The sequence below is a fragment of the Trematomus bernacchii genome, unplaced genomic scaffold (genome assembly GCF_902827165.1).
Source record: "Trematomus bernacchii unplaced genomic scaffold, fTreBer1.1, whole genome shotgun sequence".
In the NCBI taxonomy this organism is placed as follows: domain Eukaryota; kingdom Metazoa; phylum Chordata; class Actinopteri; order Perciformes; family Nototheniidae; genus Trematomus; species Trematomus bernacchii.
Window position 1 is genome coordinate 2723780 of NW_022987409.1, and position 24170 is coordinate 2747949.

The 24170-nt window shown below is 42.7% G+C and overlaps 1 protein-coding gene across 1 annotated transcript in view; it reads right to left on the reverse strand.

The window, feature by feature from the left end:
- The window catches only part of dlg3 (discs, large homolog 3 (Drosophila)), a 73557-nt gene that overhangs the window by 7806 nt on the left and 41581 nt on the right, over nt 1-24170 (reverse strand). Inside the window, 12 exon segments of the mRNA XM_034136757.1 lie at nt 1423-1599; nt 3756-3870; nt 11027-11129; nt 11814-11970; nt 18469-18613; nt 20027-20171; nt 20953-20993; nt 20996-21088; nt 21231-21400; nt 21572-21696; nt 22973-23023; nt 23505-23558. Of these exon segments, the coding sequence (XP_033992648.1) occupies nt 1423-1599; nt 3756-3870; nt 11027-11129; nt 11814-11970; nt 18469-18613; nt 20027-20171; nt 20953-20993; nt 20996-21088; nt 21231-21400; nt 21572-21696; nt 22973-23023; nt 23505-23558 (1376 nt within the window).

The following is a 24170-nucleotide window of genomic DNA, read 5'->3' on the forward strand; positions in this document are numbered from 1 at the left end:
TAAATGAACAGTGTGAATTAAATTAATAAAAGTTATTAGTAGGGATGCTCCGATCAGGGTTTTTGGGGCTGATCGCCGAAATCAGAATCGGCCGATACCGATCGCCGATCCGATCATAGGATGGGTGCGGGGGCTATGGGGATCTTCCATCCAAGTGTTGTATTGTGAATTGTGTAGCAGAGTTTCCGTTAGCCGGTAATTACCGGACTATGACCGGTAATATATGCTGATGTTTAGAAACTCAGTTAATGGGGCTCATTTTTAGATTGCTTCAGTTTATAAATCGTAACGGATCGAAAAGTTCAGATTAATTTTTCAATACATGATGCGCTTCCACAAACAACAAACAACATAATTATTACATTCAAATGAAGTACATTATTCAAGTTTACATTAACGTTGGATAATAACACGGGAGAAATGAAGGGAGCCTCTCTCCTGACAGCCCGTCAGTATCGTCTCATGCAGCTCACTGATCCAGTAATGAGTGACCCGACAGTGAAGAATAAACATATTTATAACTAGTTTAGGTTGTTCCAGAGGTAGATAAAATAACTAAGTGTGTTAGCACCTTGGGATTGCTGTTAGCAATGAAAGGTGCTTTATAAATTGAATGTATTATTATTATTATTATTAGGTCTAACTCTTAGTGTGTGTTTTGCCCACCGGTCTGTCACAGCGGGCGGAGCTGTGATCCGGTAGAGCTGCGTGTCTCCGTCAGCAGCAGCTGATCCTGAACTCTCTCTCTCTCTTTCTGCTTCACACACGTTGCATACCGCTATTTTATTGTCTTTTTCGGACACCTTAAAAAAACTGCCAGACTGGTGATGCCATTTTGGCGAGCTTCTTTTGCAGCGCACAGAGAAAAGTCTCATGTATTTTGCGTCATCTGATCGGCATTTATAGAGAGCACCGATCACACTATTAAGAGTGAATATCGGCCGATAACGATCGGCGGCGGATCGATCGGAGCATCCCTAGTTATTAGTTCAGTTATCAAAAGAGAAACTATGGATGTGAGTTATTAGTTAATATAATAATAATAATAATAATAATAATAATAATAATAATAATAATAAATTTCATTTATATAGCACACTTTAAAAACAACGTCACCTCAAGGTGCTTCACAATGCTATGAGGAGAAAATAATAATAATAAAAAGTTATCTAAGGAGCATATTGAATAAAATATATTAATATAAAAAAGGTTAAGAGCATAAAAGGTTAGAATAAAATAAAAGTTGAGTTTTTATAGTGTAATAGCAAGAAATGACTTCCTGTATCTGTCCTTGTGACAGGTGGGCGGGGCTATCGATGATGGATAACAGTTTGTTAAATGAAATGGGAACACAAGTTAAAGGCTGGGGATGAACGGTAGTAGCCACATTAGCTTTGTGTTTCGTTAGCAGAGGATGCGTACCTTTTCTTGCTGGGGATGACCCCGATCTGCTCGCTCTCTCCATGCGGGGTGACGAGCCTCGCCTGCCACCACTCGTCATCAGAGGCGTTTATGACGTGCAGGATGTCTCCGTAAGAGAAGCTCAGGCCTTGGCTGGGCAGGCAGCTGTCCCTCGTTCGATCATAGTCAAACAAAGCTCTGAGAAAACACAAGGCTTTGGTTACACTCCTTCCTTCCTTTTATCTTGAGTTTGTGTGCTGTGATCCCACTTCACTAAGATTGAATTACCCACACATGGTACAAAATGGCAGCGATGAATTTCATGCATTATATTTGTGGTTTATTTTTCTTTTACAGTGGAAACTGTAATTGTTTTCTGGTTGCATTGATAAAACTGTAAAAAAAAATCAAAAAGCTTGGGAAAGGTTCACTCCTATACAAATGCTGTTTAAATAAATTGCCCTTACAGTGTTCATTTTGGGTCTTTTCATTCATTACAGCACATGTAAAAAACCATTGACAGCTTCAGGTTAATTTACAGTCCTGTTTAAAATGAGGAAATGCATTGAAACCACTGCCAAGGCTTGGTTTTGTTTAACGCTTTATTCTAAATATAGTTTGAAAAAATACAGTTAATTTTTACAGAACTGTACTGTATTTAAATCGTACACAGTACAGTCATTTATTGGGAAGAGTAATTCATTATTTAAAAGAAAAAGCTGTACTATATTAGAAAATTAACATTAACTGGCAGGCTGTGAATTTCATTACTAATTAAAATGGTAATCTGCAAAGGAAATAAAGGAAAATCAGTTATAATCAACCACTTAGAAATACTATAAGAGATTTCTATTTCACTTTGTTTGCATGTGGTTTGTGAGCCGAACATTATGAACAGTATGTGGAACATGGATGACAATGATAAACCTGTTGAAAGTCATCTAGTGTCTTTGTAATCAAACAAACATAAAGGTGAAAAGTAAAGTCAAATCCAACTTCTGACAACACACGTATTCATTCATTCATTCATGTATTTCCTCTGAAAATGTCTACCTGTTGTTGCCACATACTTTCCACTGAAGACAACCACTGTTTATTGTCTGCCAGAGTGCGTCACAATCTCGTCCGACAGGTAAACCCACATTTCATTTCTTAAAAAGGTATTAATACCGGCTCTACTGGTATTAACTTTACTTGACCTACAAGCTTTTATATACAGGTTATATTGCCAGGGATCAGTGGGGCAGATAAGTAGTGGCCAAAATAAATTATTTCCCAATGGTTAAAGATTTTTCCGAAGCTGCCAACTGGCAGTAAGTTAACAGTGTGGCTGAAACTGTCATGATGCAATCCAGAGGAAGATTATCAGATGGAGCGCCTATCAAGGAAACGAGTGCACTTTCTAACACAGGTTGATAAGTCATATTCAAATTCCTAGTCTTAACCACTCCATAGCACCGTGACACACTAACGGAGAGAGTGGGAGCACATGTGACACTGTTTTTTTTCTTTCAAAAACACTTCAAAAAGGCTCAGCTCCTCCACATTCCTGAGGCGGGGCTGCGAGGACATGGCGGCTCCTGCATCAGCCGGCTAGCTAGACAGCTTTCCCAACATAACTGAGAGCTGAGTCACCGCACAGGAGCAGGCGAGGCTCTACATGCCTCACAGGAGTCTATAGGAGACACTCCTCTCTGTAGTGGGCGTCCAACCAGATAACACCTATACACTTTTGATGTATCCCAGTGAGGTCCAATGCTGTTAAACCTAATCAATCTAGTGATGGAGCTATTCGGTTTAGGTTAAGTGAAGCGCTTTAGTGGAGATACGGTGGAGCACTTGGACGTTACATCACCCAGCGCTCTCACCTTGACCCTGGGAGGCTGCTTTTATGGGAGGAGGAGGATGCCACCTGGTTCAATTCCTAAACGAGCATCCATACAGTTTGGCCCAAAGTGTCATATCTCGGGTCACTTTGACAAGCCCCCGCTGTCAATCACCATTACACAGAGGAGAGTCGGTTTCCTGTGGCATGAAAACAACAACAGGGGATGCCCGTCCGTCGACTATATGATAGTGATGAATTGTTTCAACTTCGTGCCCTAAATAAAATCTTATCCTGTAAAAAGCTCAGTGTGGAGTTTCATGTATCATCCCTGACAGAGTGGCTGCTTTTTGAAACACGTGCTTCTTCAGCTGTGTTCTCCCCCACAGAGCACAGGTTGATTACATAACAGTTACTATTTTGAATACAGATCTTAAAAGATTATGTTGTGAGTGCAAGCATGACTGTGTGTGTGTGTGTGTGTGTGTGTGTGTGTGTGTGTGTGTGTGTGTGTTTTCTCCAGCCTTACCTGACATAGAGGGAGCGTTTCTCACTGGTGCGCAGGGATCCTGACCCTGAGCTCATGCTGCTGTTCATCATCTGCTCCCTCAGGTCGTGGATCTTGGACTCAAAGCGACTGTACTCTGCGTTGAAGAAACGGACAAAACAAACTGTTTCAAAAATAGGTCCTCGAGCATATACGTACGCAGGCATTGGAAGAAATGTCATTTTATAAATCATCCTGGCCAAAGCTATTGTTATTCATGTTACTAGCCCTTTAATCACCAAGGCAGGCTATGCAACACATATTGTATTGCATTACAGATATGACAGATACTTTTTGGTAAGAAAAAACAAACAATTAAAACTATTTTAAAATTACATACATACTAATTTGGCTCCACAGCTTTTTTCACTCGTCACTCATGTGAGCATTTTGAAAATGATAGTGTTTTTGTTGCGATAATATCCAAAAAAACGGCAACACCTCAGTCCTTGACGACCCCCTTGGACTTTAAACTAGCTAAACTAAAGGTTGTGGTGGTATTTACAGTGTTCAGACCTAAATTGTGCTCTCTTGTTCTAGATCTGTGAGTCTCAGTTGCTCTGCAGTGAATCGAGGAAAGGTTCAGCGAATCCTTAGGCTGATTAATGACCCCGGGAACAGATGGTTTATCACAGATCTGCCTTACACATCCAGTAATGTCTCATGTCAGGTAATTAATTACACAGATTAATTAAGTTCAACATGGGCTCTTTAGTGTGGTTAAAAAAAGGAAAGGCCTCCAACAATTTCAAATGCATGACCATTTGTCATAGGTGCGTAAATCCAGTTGCCGCTCGGGAGCAGGGGGATGATGAATGAATCCACCTGGACCTCCTCATTAACAACCCTCTCATTAGCCGCTGAGCGCTCTGAGCCTAGCTGGAACAAGCCAGGCCACCTCAGCACACAGCGCACCGCTAGATAAACAGACCGGCAGATGCAGCTAGAAAAACAAGTAGGCCGGGCGCTCATGTGATCACACAAAGGAGGCGTTGGGACCACAAAAAAAGCTGTATAGTGAGCAATCAACTTAAATAGATCAATAAAGATAAGTAAATCTGAATGTTTTGAGAAGTATATTTGTCAAAGCTGACAAAAGAACAGTAATCACAGTTAAAATGATGTGTTAATGATTCATGTTGCTGTCTAGTATAAGCTAGAATCCCATCATTAAAAGGCATATGATAACATATGCTATTTCTCTAATGACACAACATATCTATGTCTTCATCATAATTAGCCTATAAATAAAACCAGGGCAAGAGAAAACCGTCCACATTTATTCCACATATCTTATGCTGGTAAATTCCTACCTTACAGCTTAATCATCCATAGCTGGCAACACTTCCTGTAACGTGAACAACACAAGACCAAAGTCCAGATTCAGTCCAACAAGCCACCAAGAAGCTTTGAAAAACAAACATCCATGCCTTCAAAAAGGGGATTTAGCCCAAGTTAGTCCAAGCTCCCGGAAGAAATTTCTGGGCAGGTGCAAAAACAAGCTTCAGGTCGCTGAACTCTCACCCCCTGCTGATACCTAAAGGGGATCCAAAGCAAACACACATCGTGCCCCGGGCCCGGTGCCAGCCCTCCGCCCTGGTCTCTGCTCGAAGGGTTAACAATACAACAGGGTGACGCTGCAAGGTGAGGAAACCAGACACCGCCTGACTGCCTGTAACCAAGAGCAACGTCCTAGCACTCCTCGCACAGGGACAACAAACGCAGAAACAGCCATTCAGACTCGTCCACTTGGCTCTCAGGCAGCTGGGGAGAGGAGGGTTTTAGGGACAAAACAAAGAGTAACTAGAAGCATTCCTAATGCCCTACTTCACGATAACACCAACCTGAAGGGCTGCGCCGCAGAGACAGCACTACAGGTGGAGGAGCTGAATGCTGTGGTCACGTTCCCAACATCCAGATGATTCACCTTACACTGTGGACGTTTAGAGTGCTGCCTTAAGCCTCTGTTGGGAGTTAGGGTGGGAACCATAAGCTAAACCATAAACTGCTGCCCCACCTTGTTGTTAATGATATCAGCACACATCATCTGTGTACAGTAAATCACAATATCTGTGGAACAGAGCAGGAAGTTGAGCCACAATAAGTAATCGATAAGTGGTCAACTATTACAAAAATGGCTACTAACTATTGTATTGAGTATTTCTTTAAGACAAAAGTAAAAATGATCTGCTACCAGCTTCTGAAATCTGAAAATGAAATGGTTTCTTCACTTCACAATATTTTAGCTTTAGACAAAACAGATTTGAAGATGTCATCTTGGACTATGGGACTTCTTTATAGATCAATCTACAATCAATAAACAAGAACATAAATGGGCAATACAATATAAATCATTAGTGGCAGCGTTTGTAGGGAAACACACCATACTAAATGTATTTTAAATGACTTTCTTGATAAGGGTGCTTTCATTTTCAAATCATTTTGAGAGTCACATGATATGAAACACTATAGGGAATGTAAGGATACTCCCAGTGATTATAAAGAAAGCACAGTGATACTGGAGAAGGAGGATCACAACAGAGCCAGAGGAGGAAGACACCTTATACTGAAACCTAATCGACTATTTGTTCCTCAAACATGGAGGACATGGAGTAGTCGTGATGGAAATCTTTCCGGATTGTGAGGAAATCAGATGCTAGATAGCAACAAAACACAAATAGAAGTCACAACTGTAACGGAAACGTTTAGACCCAAGATCACAACGGATGCAAATTGAACTGATCAAACTGATTTCTGGCTAATGATCAGAGATTGATCTATGATTAAAATGCTCTAGTTGATGACGGGTGAAGCTGCATCCAGCCTGGGACCTTGGTGCAGGTCATTCTTCATCTCCTCCCTTTATTTCCTGTCATCTATTTACTGTGAGTTACCAAGTGAAAACATAAAAGCTTCATGCAATTTCAATTGACGCCGTCTCATTTTTCAATAAAACTGAATTCAAATAAAACTGAATTTTTAGCTATGCAATGAATATGTTCAACAAAAGGAAATGCCATCAATCCAAATCACAGCTCTCACTGTACCTGACATTTTCTTAACAAATGCCCGAACAAGACTGAAAAGATACATTTATTCTTCAAAACTCGCCATTTGTACATCATAAAACATGCCTGGCACTCAGATGTTAACCTCTTATTGTATCAAAAATGTACAAGGCTGTAATCTACAGCAGCTGCAAATATAAAGTCTAAAGTCTAAATGATCTGGTTACACTAATAACATAATCATCTGTACCTGGTTACAGACTGAGTCATAATTGCAATGTCTATTAATTCATTAATGACTAATCCAGTGATCAATCCAGATTCATTATTCATCCACCCTACTACCCACAAACACGATGCTGAAATGCTGGGTACCAATATTATAAACGTTAATGCTCTGTCTATTAAAACACTTAATACACAAGAGCTAGCTTATATTTTTAGGAGTGACCCACAGGAAGAAACGACAGCTAATAGAAACTGGGACTATTCTGTATCTCTCACTCCCACTGCGCGTCCTCATTAGGCGTACCGCTTTTTATTTTGGGGGACGGTCGCTTCTCTTTTGATCCAGTTATGCAACACAGCAGGCATGTACTTGTAATGTGAGAGTGTGTTATGTTCTCAGGGATAGTCCAGCCAGGGCAGACACACACGCCCTCCCCAATAATAAACCTCAGCATGAGGAACATGTAGACCCTGGCTTAGCTATTTCTACAAACGTCTGAAATGCAGACCGGTATGAGTAAAATATAAATAGAATCCTAACAAAAAACATTCACCAAAATCTAATTAAGAACACTGCTTTCACTTTCATGCTGTGTTATATTTCTGCCAATTAACACATCATTGCATCAAAAGCAAGACTCAAAATAAGTTTCTTCTTCACTTCAATTCAGTGCATTTCCTCTTTCCTCATCTGCTCTCTATGGCATATAACTCTTGTACTCAAAGCCACAAAATTTCGGAAAGTTGTCACAGCACACGTTTTGAATGACAATATGGCAGCCAATCGTATTCAATCAATTGTTGAAGCCAAATTCATGATCATGATCAATATATGACTAATTGTGCAGCCCTAGCTGAGAGGCCTTTGAGTTCAGCATTTCCTCCACAACCCTCCTCTCATTTCCTACATGCAGATTTTTGTGTAATTAAGCTCCTTGATAGTGGGGCAAGGCAGCGTGTGGATACACACCCCTCACTTCCATTCCTCCCAGCTGAATGTGAGTTAAAGACTTGGTGATGCTCCAGGAAGCCACTCGAGTCAGCGCGGCGTCCTGCTGCAGCCTGTGTGCTCCACCGGGGCTTCTTGTCGTCTTCAGAGCTGGCCTGCCATCAGAGGTCTGTGGATGCCCGGGCCCCGGCCCCTGAGAATACTTTCCAGGCATTTTGCCCTGCGTAAACCAGCATCCACCCTCCACTTCCTCCCCCTTACTCACTGTCCTTGTACATCTCACTGGGGGTTCCTCCTGCTCCAAACTCAAATGAACGACATGTCACACACCGCTTTAGGACGGCAGCAGATATACTGGCGACAGATCTCAGGTCACCAGTGGCTTGGCAGGAAGTCAATCATTTGCCAGTTGGAGTAGTTAGGCATTGTACACAAACAGATAAGAGTCCTTCACTGGGTTACAAAGGGGGCGCAGAGCTGAAAGCTTGATTTGGTTTGGAAAACAAAGGTTCCCTTCAACTAACCACGCAAGATGCTGCCTGATTGGTCTGGCATGCGAGACAACATGAACTCACATGGACAAGAATGAAGCATTATATTCAGTATTTTGAGGCAGAAGAAAAAGCTACAAGGCCGTTCTGTCAGTTTTGATCTCAGTCTTTGTCTTTCTTTAACTTAGCCCCGCGCCATTTCACCGATCCTGTTCCACCTCAATCGTTATGACCTTGGAGAGTTATTGGACATTCAAGGCTTGTGTTTTATTGAAATAGAAAGTTATATGGAGTTTGAGCATGCCACAACTTATGCCTCTTCACATTCCTGTCATAGTCCAACCTGAGAACTCAGCCTTAGATCTAAAGCTCACAATATCCTTTCCATTGTTGTTATAGCATAACCCAGCATGCTCGAGTACACTACACACACGCAATGAATTACAAAAACACTGAGAAGAATTCAGCAGCAAAACAAATCTGTAATGTACAGCAAATCTCTAGTACTATTACAAAGAATGAATAGTGCCAGTGTAAAATAATCTCTTTAAGTAACAAACAACCCTGAGGCTAGCAAACACACACATTCTGCTTTAGTCAGCATACAAATAGACTTGTGGTTAGAGAGTCCAAAGTGTTGTGAATCATACAAATGTAATGTCAAAGTGAAGAGGTGAGGTCACAGGTTAACACCACCACCACCACCAAGCTGACAAACACCTGTTTGAACACACCTCTGAGTCCCCACCTATAGCTTTAGGTTTCATAAGAACTGTAGAGCAACTGTTCAATGTACCCAAATAAATCCTGCTGCATGTAAATCACAGCATTAAGCGACTACAACTAGCCTCAAATACGAAATTAAATAGAGAAATAACGAAAAACAAGTCATAAAACCAGACAAATGCTGATTCCAGGTAATGTCAGCCGTAGAAGTGGTTGTGTTGGGTACAGTAGGGGTGAGGCTATCAAATGTCCTTCAAGCTTCAGGTATTCATTTCAAGACTTTGAATACACAACGCAGACATAAAGGGAGTAACTTGTTACACTGACAACAGGAGTAAAACTACAGGCTACAGATAGGAAGAGCGACACTTCCTCGGTACAGTAGCAGTCAAAATAGACCCGTTACCTCACTCGGTTTGTTCCTGTTTCAGTAATCCAACATCCACCGTGGTGTTTTCCCCTCTTTCCACCTTAATGTAATGAAACTGTGACTATTATTTCGCCGGTTTCTTCATCCAGTCATTGGGGACTTCATGCGGCTTCTGCTCTGCTGTTGTAGTCGAGCCCATCCCCCATTCACAGGCTGGTAGACAGATACAAGTGGGAAGTTTTTCCGTGTTCCAGCTTTTAGTTTGAACTCCTATTTTACTGTCCTTTGGTGTCGTTAGCTCGTACTTCCCGCTTAGTGTCCGCTTTCCATCGCTGTCCCGGGTTGTGTCCACCAGCAGCGGGGAGTTTGAACAGAAGGACAACAGCGGCTCGTTTGCCCGCCTTGCTGTGGATCAACTCAGCCTGCTGCTAACACTAGAGCCGCCCCTGAACCTGAATACTTCCTGCAGCTTTCAGGAGCGCTGCCCTCATTTGATCACGCTGTATCCACCGCCAAATCAGGTGTTTCTTTGCTACGTTAAAGGGGTATAACTGTGGTTTGAATGCTGCTTTTTATTAAAGGCGGGGGACTTTTGAGTGACAGATTAAAGAAATGGGTTCTCTTAAAGCAGCAGAAGCCGAGATATCTTGAATTGTTTTCAGCTTCAAAAACACTGGATCCTACATTTCCCACAATGCAACTTGACAGCGCCTTTCCTCTGAAATTCACCGCCTAGTAAATTCCATAGGTAAACGCTATAGGCAGTGTTTGTAAAGGTAAATAAAAAAAGAAGGCAACAAAAACCCAAACATTATTTGAAACTTACAAAAGTATTGACTAATATATTATTTTGTTCTTTGTTGAATGTAAAATGCTTCTTGCACAATCCCTGATGCTCAAAATATATATTTTTTTATATTATGTATTTATTTCAACAAGGACCATGCATACAAATACATTAATCTCAGAAAAGAGAAGATATTAATTATGCCAGATTATAGCTAATAGCTAATTTCCATCTGCAGTCCTCACTCAGGCAGAAAAATGTTTATCATAACTGAATTACCCTACACTTTGTTCCCAATTTTTTTTTTTTTTTAAATGTGTTTATATGATACTGTTTTTCTTTTAATTTGACTAACAACTAACTTGGAAAAAATGCCTGTCCTTTAAAGCAATAGTTACAGATTTGGGTTAATGTCTTTTTCTTTCTTTCTGTATGAGAGCAGATTTATGTCACTCTTTGGTAAAAAAAAAAGCACCCATATGTAGTAGGATAGCCTAGCAAACACAAACACTGGAAACAAGGAGTAAGAGCAAGCGCAGCTCTTTTCAAAGATACAACAAATATTTCCCTATTAGCACCTCTACATTTAACACATAATATCCACACAACATCTGAAGTGTATAAATCCTCATGTCTGGTTTTACAGGGGATTGTGTGAAATAGATATTCATGTGAGATATGAGACGGCCCTCACCTTCAGGCCTGAACTGAGCTATGATGGTGACAGTCTGTCCAGCTCTCTTCAGCGCTGCGGCCGCCTGCTCATGTGTGGCATTCCTTAGGTTCACTCCATTCACCTACAACAAACAGACAAGAAATCTTTTAGCAAAACAATCCAGTGTAGATCCTAGAGGTGTGCCGCTTGTGTTATTGTGGAGATCTGTAGAGAAAACTGGTCGAGCTCATGGATGATTGATAAGAGAAGAGGTCTAACTGGATGGAGCAGAGCTTATCAAGCTAGATGTTTGAAATTTCAGCCTGTGGTCATTTTGAGTGATATTGTTGAATGTGACATACATTTACATTTTACTGAAAGATAAGATTGCTTAATTTGTTTTGATAACCTTTGCTATCACACACAATCAATGTTGCATTAAAGACATGTATTCAAGCCTAGATTGATTCGTTTTTTTAAAGAATGTGTGGCGATGTATTTTCAGACTACAAGCAGCTATGTTTAGAGCAACACTGTGTGAAAAGGTTAAGAGCTATGATCACATGATGTTATTTATTGGTTACTTCAATTCAATGATTCACTAAATGTTCTTGACATGCAGAGCACAGGTAAGCTCCCTCTGAGTTTTTATGAATGTTATGTTTTGCTCAAGGACATTTCAGCAGGCCAGCTGTTTGCTGGCTTTCTAAACACTAGGCCAAATTAATTTAATATCATTATTCAGGCAACAGGATTTGGCTGAACTGCTTCAAATATGTAACAGTTGTTGATGTGGACAAACAAAGCTTGCTGTTGAGATACTGACCGAGAGAATCCGGTCGCCCCTCCTCAGCTCGCCGCTCAGGTCAGCCGGCCCTCCAGCCAGGATGAAGGACACAAAGATGCCTTCACCATCCTCGCCGCCAACGATGTTGAAGCCTAGCCCTGTGGAGCCTTTGTGCAGCAACACCTTCCTCGCATCCCTGCCAGACAGAGGGACAGGGTCAGGGTGAAGGGCAGCACCCAGAGCAATGAAGAAATGAGCAGTGGGAGATAAAACGATATATATATGTATGAGCAAAACAGAAACCGCAAAAGCATAAAATTACAGATACACAGAGGCTGTTCCAAACAACAGCCATCTTCTATTGTCTGTGATGCTCTGTATATTTGGAAGTCAGTGCTTCCAATATAACATTTAAATAATTAATCAGTAGCAGTACCACTCACACAATTATGAATCCATTAAATAGTCATATAACAATCGTATCACCAATAAGATGATGTGGATTACACTGATAACAGTTCTGCAATAGATACAATGATGCAATAAAACAAGCAGCAACACATTGGCTCCAAATGCACATTACCCGCTGGCTGTATAGAACTTTCTGTTTTGCATGTAGATCTCATGGAAATGTACACATGTGTACACTTTTAAACAGTCACTCGTAATAACGTACCAAACACAATGAGCCCCCTCCTGCTCAACAGGCCCCTCTGCTTTAGCCACAATGACTGATCCTCCAGGAGACTGCCTCAGTTTAAAGATGCTAGAGAGGCCCAACCGTTGCTATGGTCCAGCAAAAGCCCTCTGAGGACACACTCCGCACCAAAGCAAACACACACACTCTAGGAAGCCCATCGTTGGCCTCTCACATACAGTACAAATACACACACACGTATACTTTATATACCAAAATGCACACATAAACATACATGCACGTACAAAGGTATATGCACACACAGAGTCGCACAGTGTTTCCACTCTCAACAGAAAACACTGCATGGTTCCCATTAGTGGTCTTCTCTCGCAGTACTCAGCCTGCGGTCTGCAGGAACAATTCCTACTCAATCCCTAATGGCTGCGCTCTGACTCGCTGTTAAGACCTTTTTCCCATCGATGGCAGCCGAGGCAGCATTCCAGACTCTCTGAATCAGACCCTTGAATGACTGGAAAGAACGTTGATTACCCCACTAATAGTAATTAAGATTATCGGAAAGTTGTGCCCACTTCAGGAAGTTTAACCAGACTGTTTAAGTGTATTTATTTGTCATTTCCTGAAGATGCAGATGGTATTTTGTACAACCAATGAATAAGATCTATCTTGGTCTGCATGATTTCTAAATGTAGTGTTTCACAAGGCAGAGTCAGGGAAATATTCAATCAGATTTGACTCACACATCTTAAACATGCCTGCTTTTTCTAAAGCCTTTTAGATCTTTTTGTACCTGAGATGAAAAGCTGAAAAAAGAAACCTGTCAAGTATCAAATGCCTTTAAATGTGCTAAAACAACTGCCTTTCCTTCAAAAAAGTCTGAAAATAACCACGCTCCCCATCCACAGCTTTTCATCCCATCTCGATGAGGCACACAGATCTCCATGGTTACCTTATGATCCGGAAACGGTGCTTGCTTCTGAAAGAGCATTTCCTAACAGTGCGTTGGGGCAGGCTCCTCACCAGCGACATGGAGGATGAGATGTTGACTGTGAACATGGTGGCTATGGCACATCGCTCTTACTCCTGGCCCCCTCTGCCTGTCTGACCCTCCACTGAGAGAGGGGCTCCAGTTTTAGAAGCTCTTGTGTTCGGGGCCTCGTGTTCCCTATCTTGTGTGCTGTGATGGGAAGCAGCTCCTCTTTGGGCTGTCACAAACGCTCTCCCCCCACCTAACACTTAACCCTAACGCTCCCACAAAAATGATCTTTGTTCAATTTTCTTCAAGAAGAGGCCAAACCCTCCCTCCCTCACATCTGGAATAACCAGGACTGCATAACAACAAGAGCATTGGATGTGTGGAACTGGAGGTTATCCAGGTTTGATCTCCTTTCACACTATAATGTCCCCTCCCAAATCCTCCAATACAGTACACCAGCATTCCAGTCTGTCAGCCTCGGCCCTCTGGAGAATAGGCAGAAAGATTCCCAGAAGCGCTCAGCTAATTTGTCAGAGTGTAAACAAACTGAGGGAAATATTGTGCAGACTGCTGTGGAATATTTTAAAAGCGTTAGGCCAGCAACCTCCTTTATTTTTTACAGTTGGTGCAGCATGCATGAGTGTGTGTTTCTGCATGTACAGTCAGTCCATAGGATGTGAATCGCCTGGCTAATCTCATGCAAAATGGGAGTGAATTCCTACAGTTTTAATGTCCTCGCTCCCTATCACAAGACCTGCGTCCCCCTCCCTTCCCCCTTTGCCTTTTCATCCTTGCCAGGAATGTAAACAGTTACTGAGCGGTAAAAGCCCTTTCTCTATGCCCAGCCATTTCTCCTGCGACTCTTTTCTCTAATTCAAAATCTACTCCCCCTCCCACCGCTATATTTTCCCTGTCTGCTTCAGGGTTTTGGCCGAGGCGGTTGCAGCTCAATCCTAAAGCTGTGAATGGAGATCTGGGCTGCGGGGTTCAGGGGGTCACGCTGCCCGGGACTCAGCACAGTAATTGGCTCTGCTTGGCTGATTAATGGTGGACACTGCAGATGGACGCCATTTTCCACAGACAGACACTACCTCTCGCTGCACTTTATCTCTCCCTTTCCCCCACAAATGGATTACATCAGCTTATGTATAGAGGCGTATACTGTTAAAATTTAAATACTGCTTTGTCACTGTCTTCCTTTTCACTGCTGAAATTTCCCCCATAGATTTTTGGTCACTGCCTCTTCGTCATGGCCGGCTATTTTCTTCTCCTTTGACGGGGAAAAATGTATTCACTGCTAAGGTGATAGACAGTCAAAGATATTTCATGCCTCTCACTGTGACTAAGAATAAAACTGGAGGGATGAATGATTAACACCCAAGACGAGTACTCGGCTGAATCCCGCTGTGATTTCTTTTATTTCAAACTCCCCTTTTTTGCTTTTGCAGCTTTTAAGAAGCTCTCAGCATTTCTAATTATTGATGCTTGAATTCTTGTGCAGATCAGTCAAAGGTCTTGTGTTTTTGCATGAGACACACATAGTTACTGATTAGCTCACCTGCTGCTGCAGTCCACAGGCTTCTGCATTTACGTAAGCTGTGCATGAACAAAGCAGCCTTACTAGAAGCATTGTTGTGTGTACGCAAGGCTGTGATGGTGCACACTGTCACCACGGCACACAGTATGTTTACACTACGCATGCATATTTAAACAGAGGTTTTATCTTGTATAAAGTCCACTGTGAACAGAGACAAGGATGTACAGTACTGACTTATCTCCAGAAGAAAGGGGCAATATCAGATGGAGAAGGGGGAGGATGTGTCTGCGATGACACCACTGAGGGGGATGTGCAGATGGGCAGAGGGCCGATACAAGCTCTGACTCATTCCTCACAACCAGCCTGCTCCACTTCTGCGGAAGCCTGTGCTTACTACAGCTTCCATCGAAAATAACCCCTACTGGCTGGAGCCAATGGGGAAGCTGCAGGGGCGGGCGGGAGGGAGGAGTCTGCTATTTGTCTGTCTGATTTGATTGTGATCAAGCTGATTGCTAGCCATGATGTCCTTCGGGACACTTTTTTCTGATTATGCAGCGGACATAAGACACAAACCCACTAAGACAAACAGGTGAATACATGGCCACAGTATGTGAGCCGCTCTCATTGCAGGAAGAATACCAGCATGTATGTGTCAGTGTCATAATTGTGGGTTCAATTAGAGCTAAGGATGCGGCGTTGCCGATATTAAAATAGATGGATCAGGTGTTAATTTGATTCTTGATTTGATTCAGTTTATATTTTATTTACTGCATTTTTAAGGTTTACATTCGAATTACAATTCTTGTTAATCTTTTTATTTTGAGATTGTTTACCAAGTTGCTGGTGTTCCATTTATCATTTTTAATAATATATACCAAGTTCGAGTCCCACTGCAGTCAGCATGTCGTTGTGTCCCTGGGCAAAACACTTCACCCCAAATTGCTCCTGTGGGGATTGTCCACAGTACTGAATGTATGTACTGTAAGTCGCTTTGGATAAAAGCGTCTAACAAGTGACATGTAATAATGTAATAATATATAGGAAGTACATTTATATCCATGTAATTATGTGTCAATTTTGTTTTACAAAGATAGGAAAGCAATGCCAAAAAGCCAAGCCTGATGTCGTGTTACATATCAAGTATTTCAGTTATTTACACAGTGAAGCATGCAGCTTATGAATTAAACACTGTGATCGGCCAGGTCTTGAGCAATACAAGACACACAGGTATTGATCCAGACTAAAAAAGTCGGATCAGAATACCCTACTCAGATTGTGTGTATCTGCGTGTGGGCTCGCATGTGTCACTCAGCACATCGTGAGCAAATGTCTCGGTGTACACAGTATGTGTGTGATCGTCGCTGGCAGCACTGGTGATGAGACGGGTAAGAACTGAGTGCATGGCCTGGTTTTCCCAGTGTGCAGATGAATCATGACAGCTGCAGGACAGTCTGCTGCTACTGGTCCGCTGGCTCGCACCGGATCAGGCTCTTACTCCCCCATTAAATGTATGGTAACAGCACGGCTCTGTGTTTATATTTACATTCATAGAGCAGCAGGCAAAACATTCCAACGCTGCAAAGAAGAATATTTATGTTGGGTGGCCCCGGTCAGCCCTCCCATCCTCCTGTACTGCCCTTTCTTATACAGAACAACAACCTGACTTGAGCTACAACCACACCAACATCTCTCTTTCTCTCACACACACACACTCACACAGGAAAACACACATTGGCCATATGCATGGCATTTATGGCACACAATATAAGCTACATTCAACACAAACACATAACATAGAAAGCAATGGTTCACACACTGAAACACCAGAGCATTCATCCATGAGGTGAAGCAGGGTAGGAAAGACGGTGAATACAAAGGAAAACAAATAAATGAAACTAAAGCGAGGCCTTTTGCACATTTGGTTATTCCAAACACATTGCCATAAGTATCACGTATATTATTGTCCTCATGAAAGTAGCTTGGCCCGAGATGGAGGCTTGGTTTTGTCGAAGCCTCCCGACAGATGGAATCGAGCAGCTTGTGGGAGCGTGAAGCCCTTTCAGCTGCACTCCTGTGGAGATGTGTTTGTGAGGAGCAGGTACAGCTCCATTTTAAACAGGGCCGTAATGGTTTAGAATCATAAATGTGAGCAGATTAGTAGGAAAATGTATGGACAAATAATGACTGTGGGGCTACACCTTTGAAATTATGAAAAGTAGAGCAAAAAAACAAACACACAAAGGGTGAGAAATAATAAGCTAATTTTTATAAAACGCTTGCTGTTTACAGTCAATTTGCTTTTGTAGTATTTTGTTTTTCATTGGAAACATAAAAAGCGGCAACATACTAAAAGTGACAACATACAAAGCAGTAAGGTAGACATAAGGTGAGGAAACATGTACATGCAAACACACAAACAGAAAGCTAAAAGAAGTCCATTGCCATCTTTCTCCTCCTCCTCTTCTTCTTGTGTAGTTTGTACACAAAGTAAGGCAGTAGTCCCTGTCTGGCCCTACTCCGGTCTGTTGCCAGATCCAGGTGCTAAGCTATACAGAGGAGGGTTAGCTAAGCAAGGCGTGATGGACTAGGTTAGTACCTGCCAGAGAAGGGGAGTGGACCTTGGCACAAGGGAGCAGGGGAAGGACAGAAGCCTCTGTAGAGGGCCTGGGGCACCTTGATGTCCCCAGGTTTGTGGATGACACTGTAAATAGGTTCAGCCCTGCTGTGGGGTACAGGAATCACAGTGAACGGAACAAGTGTAGGACACATATAAAGCACACATACCAACAAACAGGCGACAAATGCACATACAAGTCATATAGACAGCTTGTACAAGGACATTACAGGGCCACGTAACGGACACTCATCGGGTAACACGTTCACTCCACAACACGCAGACAAGCATAAACGCCTGCATGCAGTCACGCACACACAGGGGGGAATACAGCCCCCTGCCCCGAGCTGTGGGTTAAGATGACTCAAGGCCTTGTGGGGCACTCCAATCAAGCCTCTATGAATGCTACTTCTGATCCAGTACTTGGATAGGAGGTCAAAGGTTAAAACACAGTCATAACAAGTATAAGAAGTGACAAGAAGCCTCTCTGCAAAGTATTTGGTCAGCACACAGCCACCACACACTGTCGCACCACCAGGACCCTTATAAGCTAAAACATATTTTGTCCATGAAACACTTCACAAGAGCGATTTAAATTGCTGTACGTTCATGTATTGTTAAAAATTAACCACATCACCTTACACAACACCTCTATAAAAAGCAACACAACGGAGGAAAAGAGAAACCCATGCAAACCTACAAATAATATACATATGTAATGTAGTGTTGTGCAATTCAGTTCCACAGAAAGGATTTTCACTACTGACTACAACCGCATAATGGCATTGAGTTGATATCCACCACCAATGCAAGTGTATGCATTACAATCGTTCATATGTACACTCATGGAGCCTGTGTGAGGGTAACATAAGAGAGGAGAGTCATTCATGGAGGAACCGGTCTGTAACATACCTTGTGAAGTCTTCCTCCCCCAGCATGTGGCGGGGAACAGGCGAGTACCTGGACGGGGTGACCTGGGGCGGCGGGTACACTGGCTTGGGCTCCATGGCCCCCATGTAGTTGTGGCCGACGTGGTTGTCTACCATGGTGGGGAAGGCTGGAGGGAGGGCCATGCCAGTAGAGAGAAAGACAGAGTGAGTACAACACACGCAACACCGAGCACTGCACACTGAGCAACTGTAAAGCAAGATTTCATAACAAGGGGTTTTCAAAGTATGAGACTGTAGGCCTCCCCCCTGACAAAGCTTTGAAAAATACTCCCCTCCTCTCCCTGAGATTACTTACTTCATTCAATTCTTGGACGCCTGTGGGATCTTGACTATGTTTTCTGATCTGATTGATTGACAACAATTGAACCAAAATATCCTATTATTGATGTTGGATATAGCTTTATAAAACACCACATACATCTGTCCTGAGGCCTTTATCAGCATTTATTGATAGTGCACAAGAAAATAGTTTGCACACAACTATGGCAGTTACAGCAGATTAAAGGTCAAAGTCTCTCTGTAAGCTCTACTGTACATGATCAAACCGTTTGAGCGATCATTTTAACACTTGCCTTGAGTTTCTCTTCCAAATAAGTTTGCCCAATCTGTGGGTTTGTTTGTTTCCAAATCTTCACAATTGAGTTGGTTGGAACAATGATTATTATTAGCAAGAGGAATCGTGGCCAAAACGACACAAATAGGACCCAGCTTGTACAAAGCCAGAATTTCCCTTTAAAGAACCAAAATGACGTTTAGGAAATGGCCTTTTATTCCCGCAGCAGAGCTTATTCAGTAATCTAGACTTGATGTTGTTTTAAATCTCCTTAGCCTCTTTAAAAAAAAAAAAGTGTAGTCTTTCGGCATTCACACAAAGACAGATCACAAGCATAAAAACACTCTTTTCCCCTGAATCTACATTCTAGATGGAGGCAGCTGAGCATGTTAACAACAAGGGCTTCAAATCCAGATCAGCTGACCACGGGTTATGCTGTCAGAGCGGGGTTAAGTCTGCATTAGAGGTTGGCTTAAACCCTGCAAACATTCAGAACATACAAAAAGCATTCAATAGCCCGCTCTTATACTAAATCGCTGTACTGAGAACATTTGAGAAGCTGCAGCTCAAGATCGTGGGCTCTCATGAGCAGGTGGGATGTGAGAAACTATCCTCACTCAGTGGGAGGCAGAGAGCTGCGCTCGTTGTTGCTGTGGGTAGGATTGTGTGTGTCTGTGTGTGTGTGTGTCACTATGTGGGTGTCTGGGCATAGCAGTATTGGGAAGAGAACAGTGATCCAACTCTAAAATTCAACATCTCCGATAAAGATAAAAAAGATTTCCTAGTGCAAAACGCTCCTACTGTACCTTGACTTAGAAATCATCCTTTACTTTCAATCAAATACTTTATATAAATAAACCTGTTCTACTTTTGGAGCTGGCTGCTTATAAAATATAGTTTTTGCATTTGGACTGTGTTAACTCGGTTTGCATCCTGACTGGAGCAACAGGAAGAGGTAGATACGTACTGCTTGAGTAGTCTGGGGGGGCGTACATGTCGTTGAGGTGCACAGGTCCCGGCTTAGCCACTTTGAGGTAAACCATGTCGGAGGTGTTCTTCAGCGCAGCCACGGCCTCCTCATGACGCACGTCTTGTAGCACGATGTTGTTCACCTGAGTTTGTCAAGAAAAGAGAGGAGGGGTGACAAAAATTCCTTGTATCAACACTTGAACACCTCGTGTCTTTGCTTTACTGTGACAACATCACGCATCACAGCAGCCATCACACCAGCCAACACAATAATGAATCATAGCTGTGAGGTATTGTGAGATTTCGGTACATTCAAACAGCAGAGAGGAAGGTTGGTGTGCCGCGCGGCGTTAACAGAGGTCAAAGCAGTAGGTAGGGGTTCTTAAGATGTGCTGAATTTCACCAGTTTCTCTCTTCAGATCCAATTCTCGGCAAACATACTGTCAGTCAAACGTTTTTTTTGAACACTTCATATATTACATCCGTTTTTAGTTAAATATTCAACGACAAAAAAGTGATGTGCTCTTTGTAAATTACTCACAGTGCAGCATGTGTTAACTGAGAATTGGATGTTTAATTTGTCACCTTAATATGAAAGTGATGCAGTCGTTTTATTACCCTTTGCAGCTAAATGCCTTTTATTGCCCCACCTTATTGCCCAAATGGTAGATTATTGATTATGCACAAAATCATAAAAGCTCATGTGGGTTGTACTAGTTAATGTAAAGTTCTTATGTCCCATAGACATTCAGTCATCTACAGAGTGCACAAACATGCCCGGCTAAAGCAATAAATGTTTGTTATCACTACTAACAACAATAGCTGCTTTCCTTTCTAAGTCGCACAGAACTACATGAGTATCTAAAATGGGCAGATTTAGATTTGAACCCTCAGTATGTGTCTGTGTCAGAGGAAGGCTCTTACAGCTAGCAGGCGGTCTCCAGTCTGCAGTCGTCCATCTTTTGGGCAGCTCCTCCTTCTATGATCTTGGTAATATAGATGCTGTTGTCTCCCGGGATATGTTGGTTTCCAATCCCTCCAGCGATGCTGAATCCAAGCCCTGTTGAGTAATAATCAGAAAGTCAATACATGTACAATGAAAAACCTCTGATTGAACACATTTTTTATATATTCCATTTCTTTGTTTCCAGATTTAATCTCCATTTCTATTTTAGTGTGTGTAGTGCGATGTGTAACCCGACCTTTGGGCCCTTTCAGCAGGTTGACCTCCAGGATCGTTTCGGGTGGAGCCTGCCTCCGTCGGACCAGCAGCCTCACCACTGGCCCCGCCTCCTTCAAGGCCTCCACCGCCCGACTGTGAACCACTTCGGACACGTCCACGTCGTTCACACGCAGCACGCAGTCATTCACCCTGTGGAGGGAAACCTTTTAATATGAAAACCACACACCCACCCTGTCCCTGAGCCTGGGGGCAGAGGGCTGTAGAAAGTCTTCCTCCCCCCACAGCCCTGCTGCAGAGGAGCTTGAAAACAAGGAAAGGAGGTGAGGTGGAGGAAGGGAGGAAGGGAGGAAGGGAACTTACCCCAGCCTTCCATCCATAGCAGCTGCTCCTCCAGGGATAATCTTAGTGATGAAGATCCCCGGATCATCAGGAATGTGGGGATTGTCTATTCCTCCAGCAATGCTGAAGCCCAGGCCAGAGTTCCCCTGCACACAGGTTATGATTGGCATTTTCAGTATGGTACCATAAACGACAAACACACATACACTTAGATGTAAGTGATGGACTCAATGCGGGCTCAGGGTCAGTGCAATGTGGCTCTTAAGTGTATTAGTATCTCCGAGGAACACGTGATCGATGCAAACTGCTCCAGGGATCTCACAAGGCATTTCTGATGTCCATTTTCTTGAACACGTGTGTGTGTGTGTGTATGTGTGTGTGTGTTTGTCCTTGCACGTGACAAATGATAATGCCATGTATTTCATTAGAAGAGGACTCTTCATTCAAAATGTCATGCTTACTCTGTCAACCCACAGAGAGGCATCAGTGTTACAAATGCCCTGTGTCCACAGAAAAGTGGATTCATGATGTAACGTAAAGATGAGCTGAGAAGCGTGATACAGAGCGTCTCACTCACTGCAGGAGGCAGAAACCACAGCCTCCCTGTCTTCCCTGACCCTGAAATGACAGAGAGGACCCATTTGGATCCAGTGGGTCCGGGCGCACTGCTGCTTCTGACAGCCCTGGCCACAGAGACAGGCAGCAAACAAGACAGCTGAGAAAAGACTTCACTTTATTTTTTTCTATAATTAATGAGCAACGATCGCAACAAATTAGGACAGAGGGAAGCTGAGGCCTCCCAGTGTGCTGCTCGGGAAGAGTACACTGGGCCTTACCACCAAATGTTACACACCCATAGACCTTTTAAAGTGTGACTTTGCATAGCTTATTTAAGCCCGCCGCATGCAGAAATGCCACTTAGAGAGGAAGGGGCAGAGAGACAGTGAGCATCTATCGTGGGATCGGAGGTGCATCTATATGTGGGTTGAGTAATGAGAGTAGAAACATATAGCTCTGCCACTACAAGCTGAACCGCCGCTGACAAGTGCAGTGGTGCCTGCTGAACAATTGAACAGGAGAGCACTTTACATTTCTGGCGTCTGCTTATGACATGTGCATCAGGATTATGTAAAAAGCTATGCCTCACTGCCATTATTCTGTGCTCATACTCACATGAGGCATTATAACTGCACTGATGTAACAGCCATTAGTTCACTAACACATAATATCACATATGATTCTCATAAATGTACAGTAATTAAGAGTTTTCTATGGTTTTCATGTTCTTTAAGCCCAATATTTGAAGACTGAGGTTCTTACTACCACCTAGTGGGGAGATATCCATCCATCATGCAGAAAATACATTATAGAGGAGAGTGTGTATTGTGGAACGAAATGTAAAAAGCAACTGGTAAAACTCACCCGCTCTAAAATGATCTCTTCGTATTTGTACATCCCATCACTGCCATTTACCTGTCAACACAAAAAGCACAATGGTTAGTTACGTGAGACTGAATTATGGCATATTGTAAAAATAGAGTAAGAAAAAAAGAGAAGCATGCAAATGTTTCAGCTAAATCCTTCACATTATAATCCCTGGAGAATAGGGTTGTGATCAAAATATACTGATGACACATTCACTAGATTATATCACTTACTAAAAATAGCACGTTTAAATTCCGGATGTGCTGCATTCAAATGTGGCTTTATTTCCTAAATAGTGTGATACTACATGTACATGTGCAGCTGCAGAGTGCACATTCACCACAAACAGGCGGGGTCAATAGGATAATGGATGACAGTCCACATGGCAAACAGCATGTTGCTAGCAGGAGGATGGCTTTTCACATATACAAATACACACACACACACACACACACGCACATGCGCTGACACAGAGGGAGTGTGAACGAGCCAGATATATACTGTACAGAGAGAGAGAACAGATACTTACATAAGGGCCTGCATCTAGTGAGTCTGCGTTGACGATGATGGGGGGAGGGTTGGCCTGTGAATATGAAGAGATACACATTATCTCAGTGTGTGAGGCTGGCAGCACACAGACGTAATGCGGTACACACACTATCATTGGGGAGCAAAGTGAACGGATGCCATGGGAACAGTCGGTGAATCTCCTTGGGGAGGAGAGTGTGTGTGTGTGTGTGTGTGTGTGTGTGTGTGTGTGTGTGTGTGTGTGTGTGTGTGTGTGTGTGTGTGTGTGTGTGTGTGTGTGTGTGTGTGTGTGTGTGTGTGTGTGTGTGTGTGTGTGTGGGAAAGGTGTGAGGACTGAGAATGAGGACTGGGGCAGAGAGACCGCTGCTTATTAACCCACACAGCCGGACGTCCTGCGGTCACCTGATAAAAGAAACCAGCTTGTGGTTTCAGCCGGTGGGACAATACGTTTATCCCACATCCTCTTCCCTTTTCACACACACACAAATATCACCATGTAGTATCACATACAAAATGCATGAATTCATGGCTCGGTAACCATTCATTTAGCATCACAGGCTACATGTAATACTGTAGGAATACTACAGAGACCAAAGGAATGTGCAAATGTTTCTATTCTATAATTAAGAGGGTTAGGGTTATTTCATATAAGTGAAGCTGAAATGAT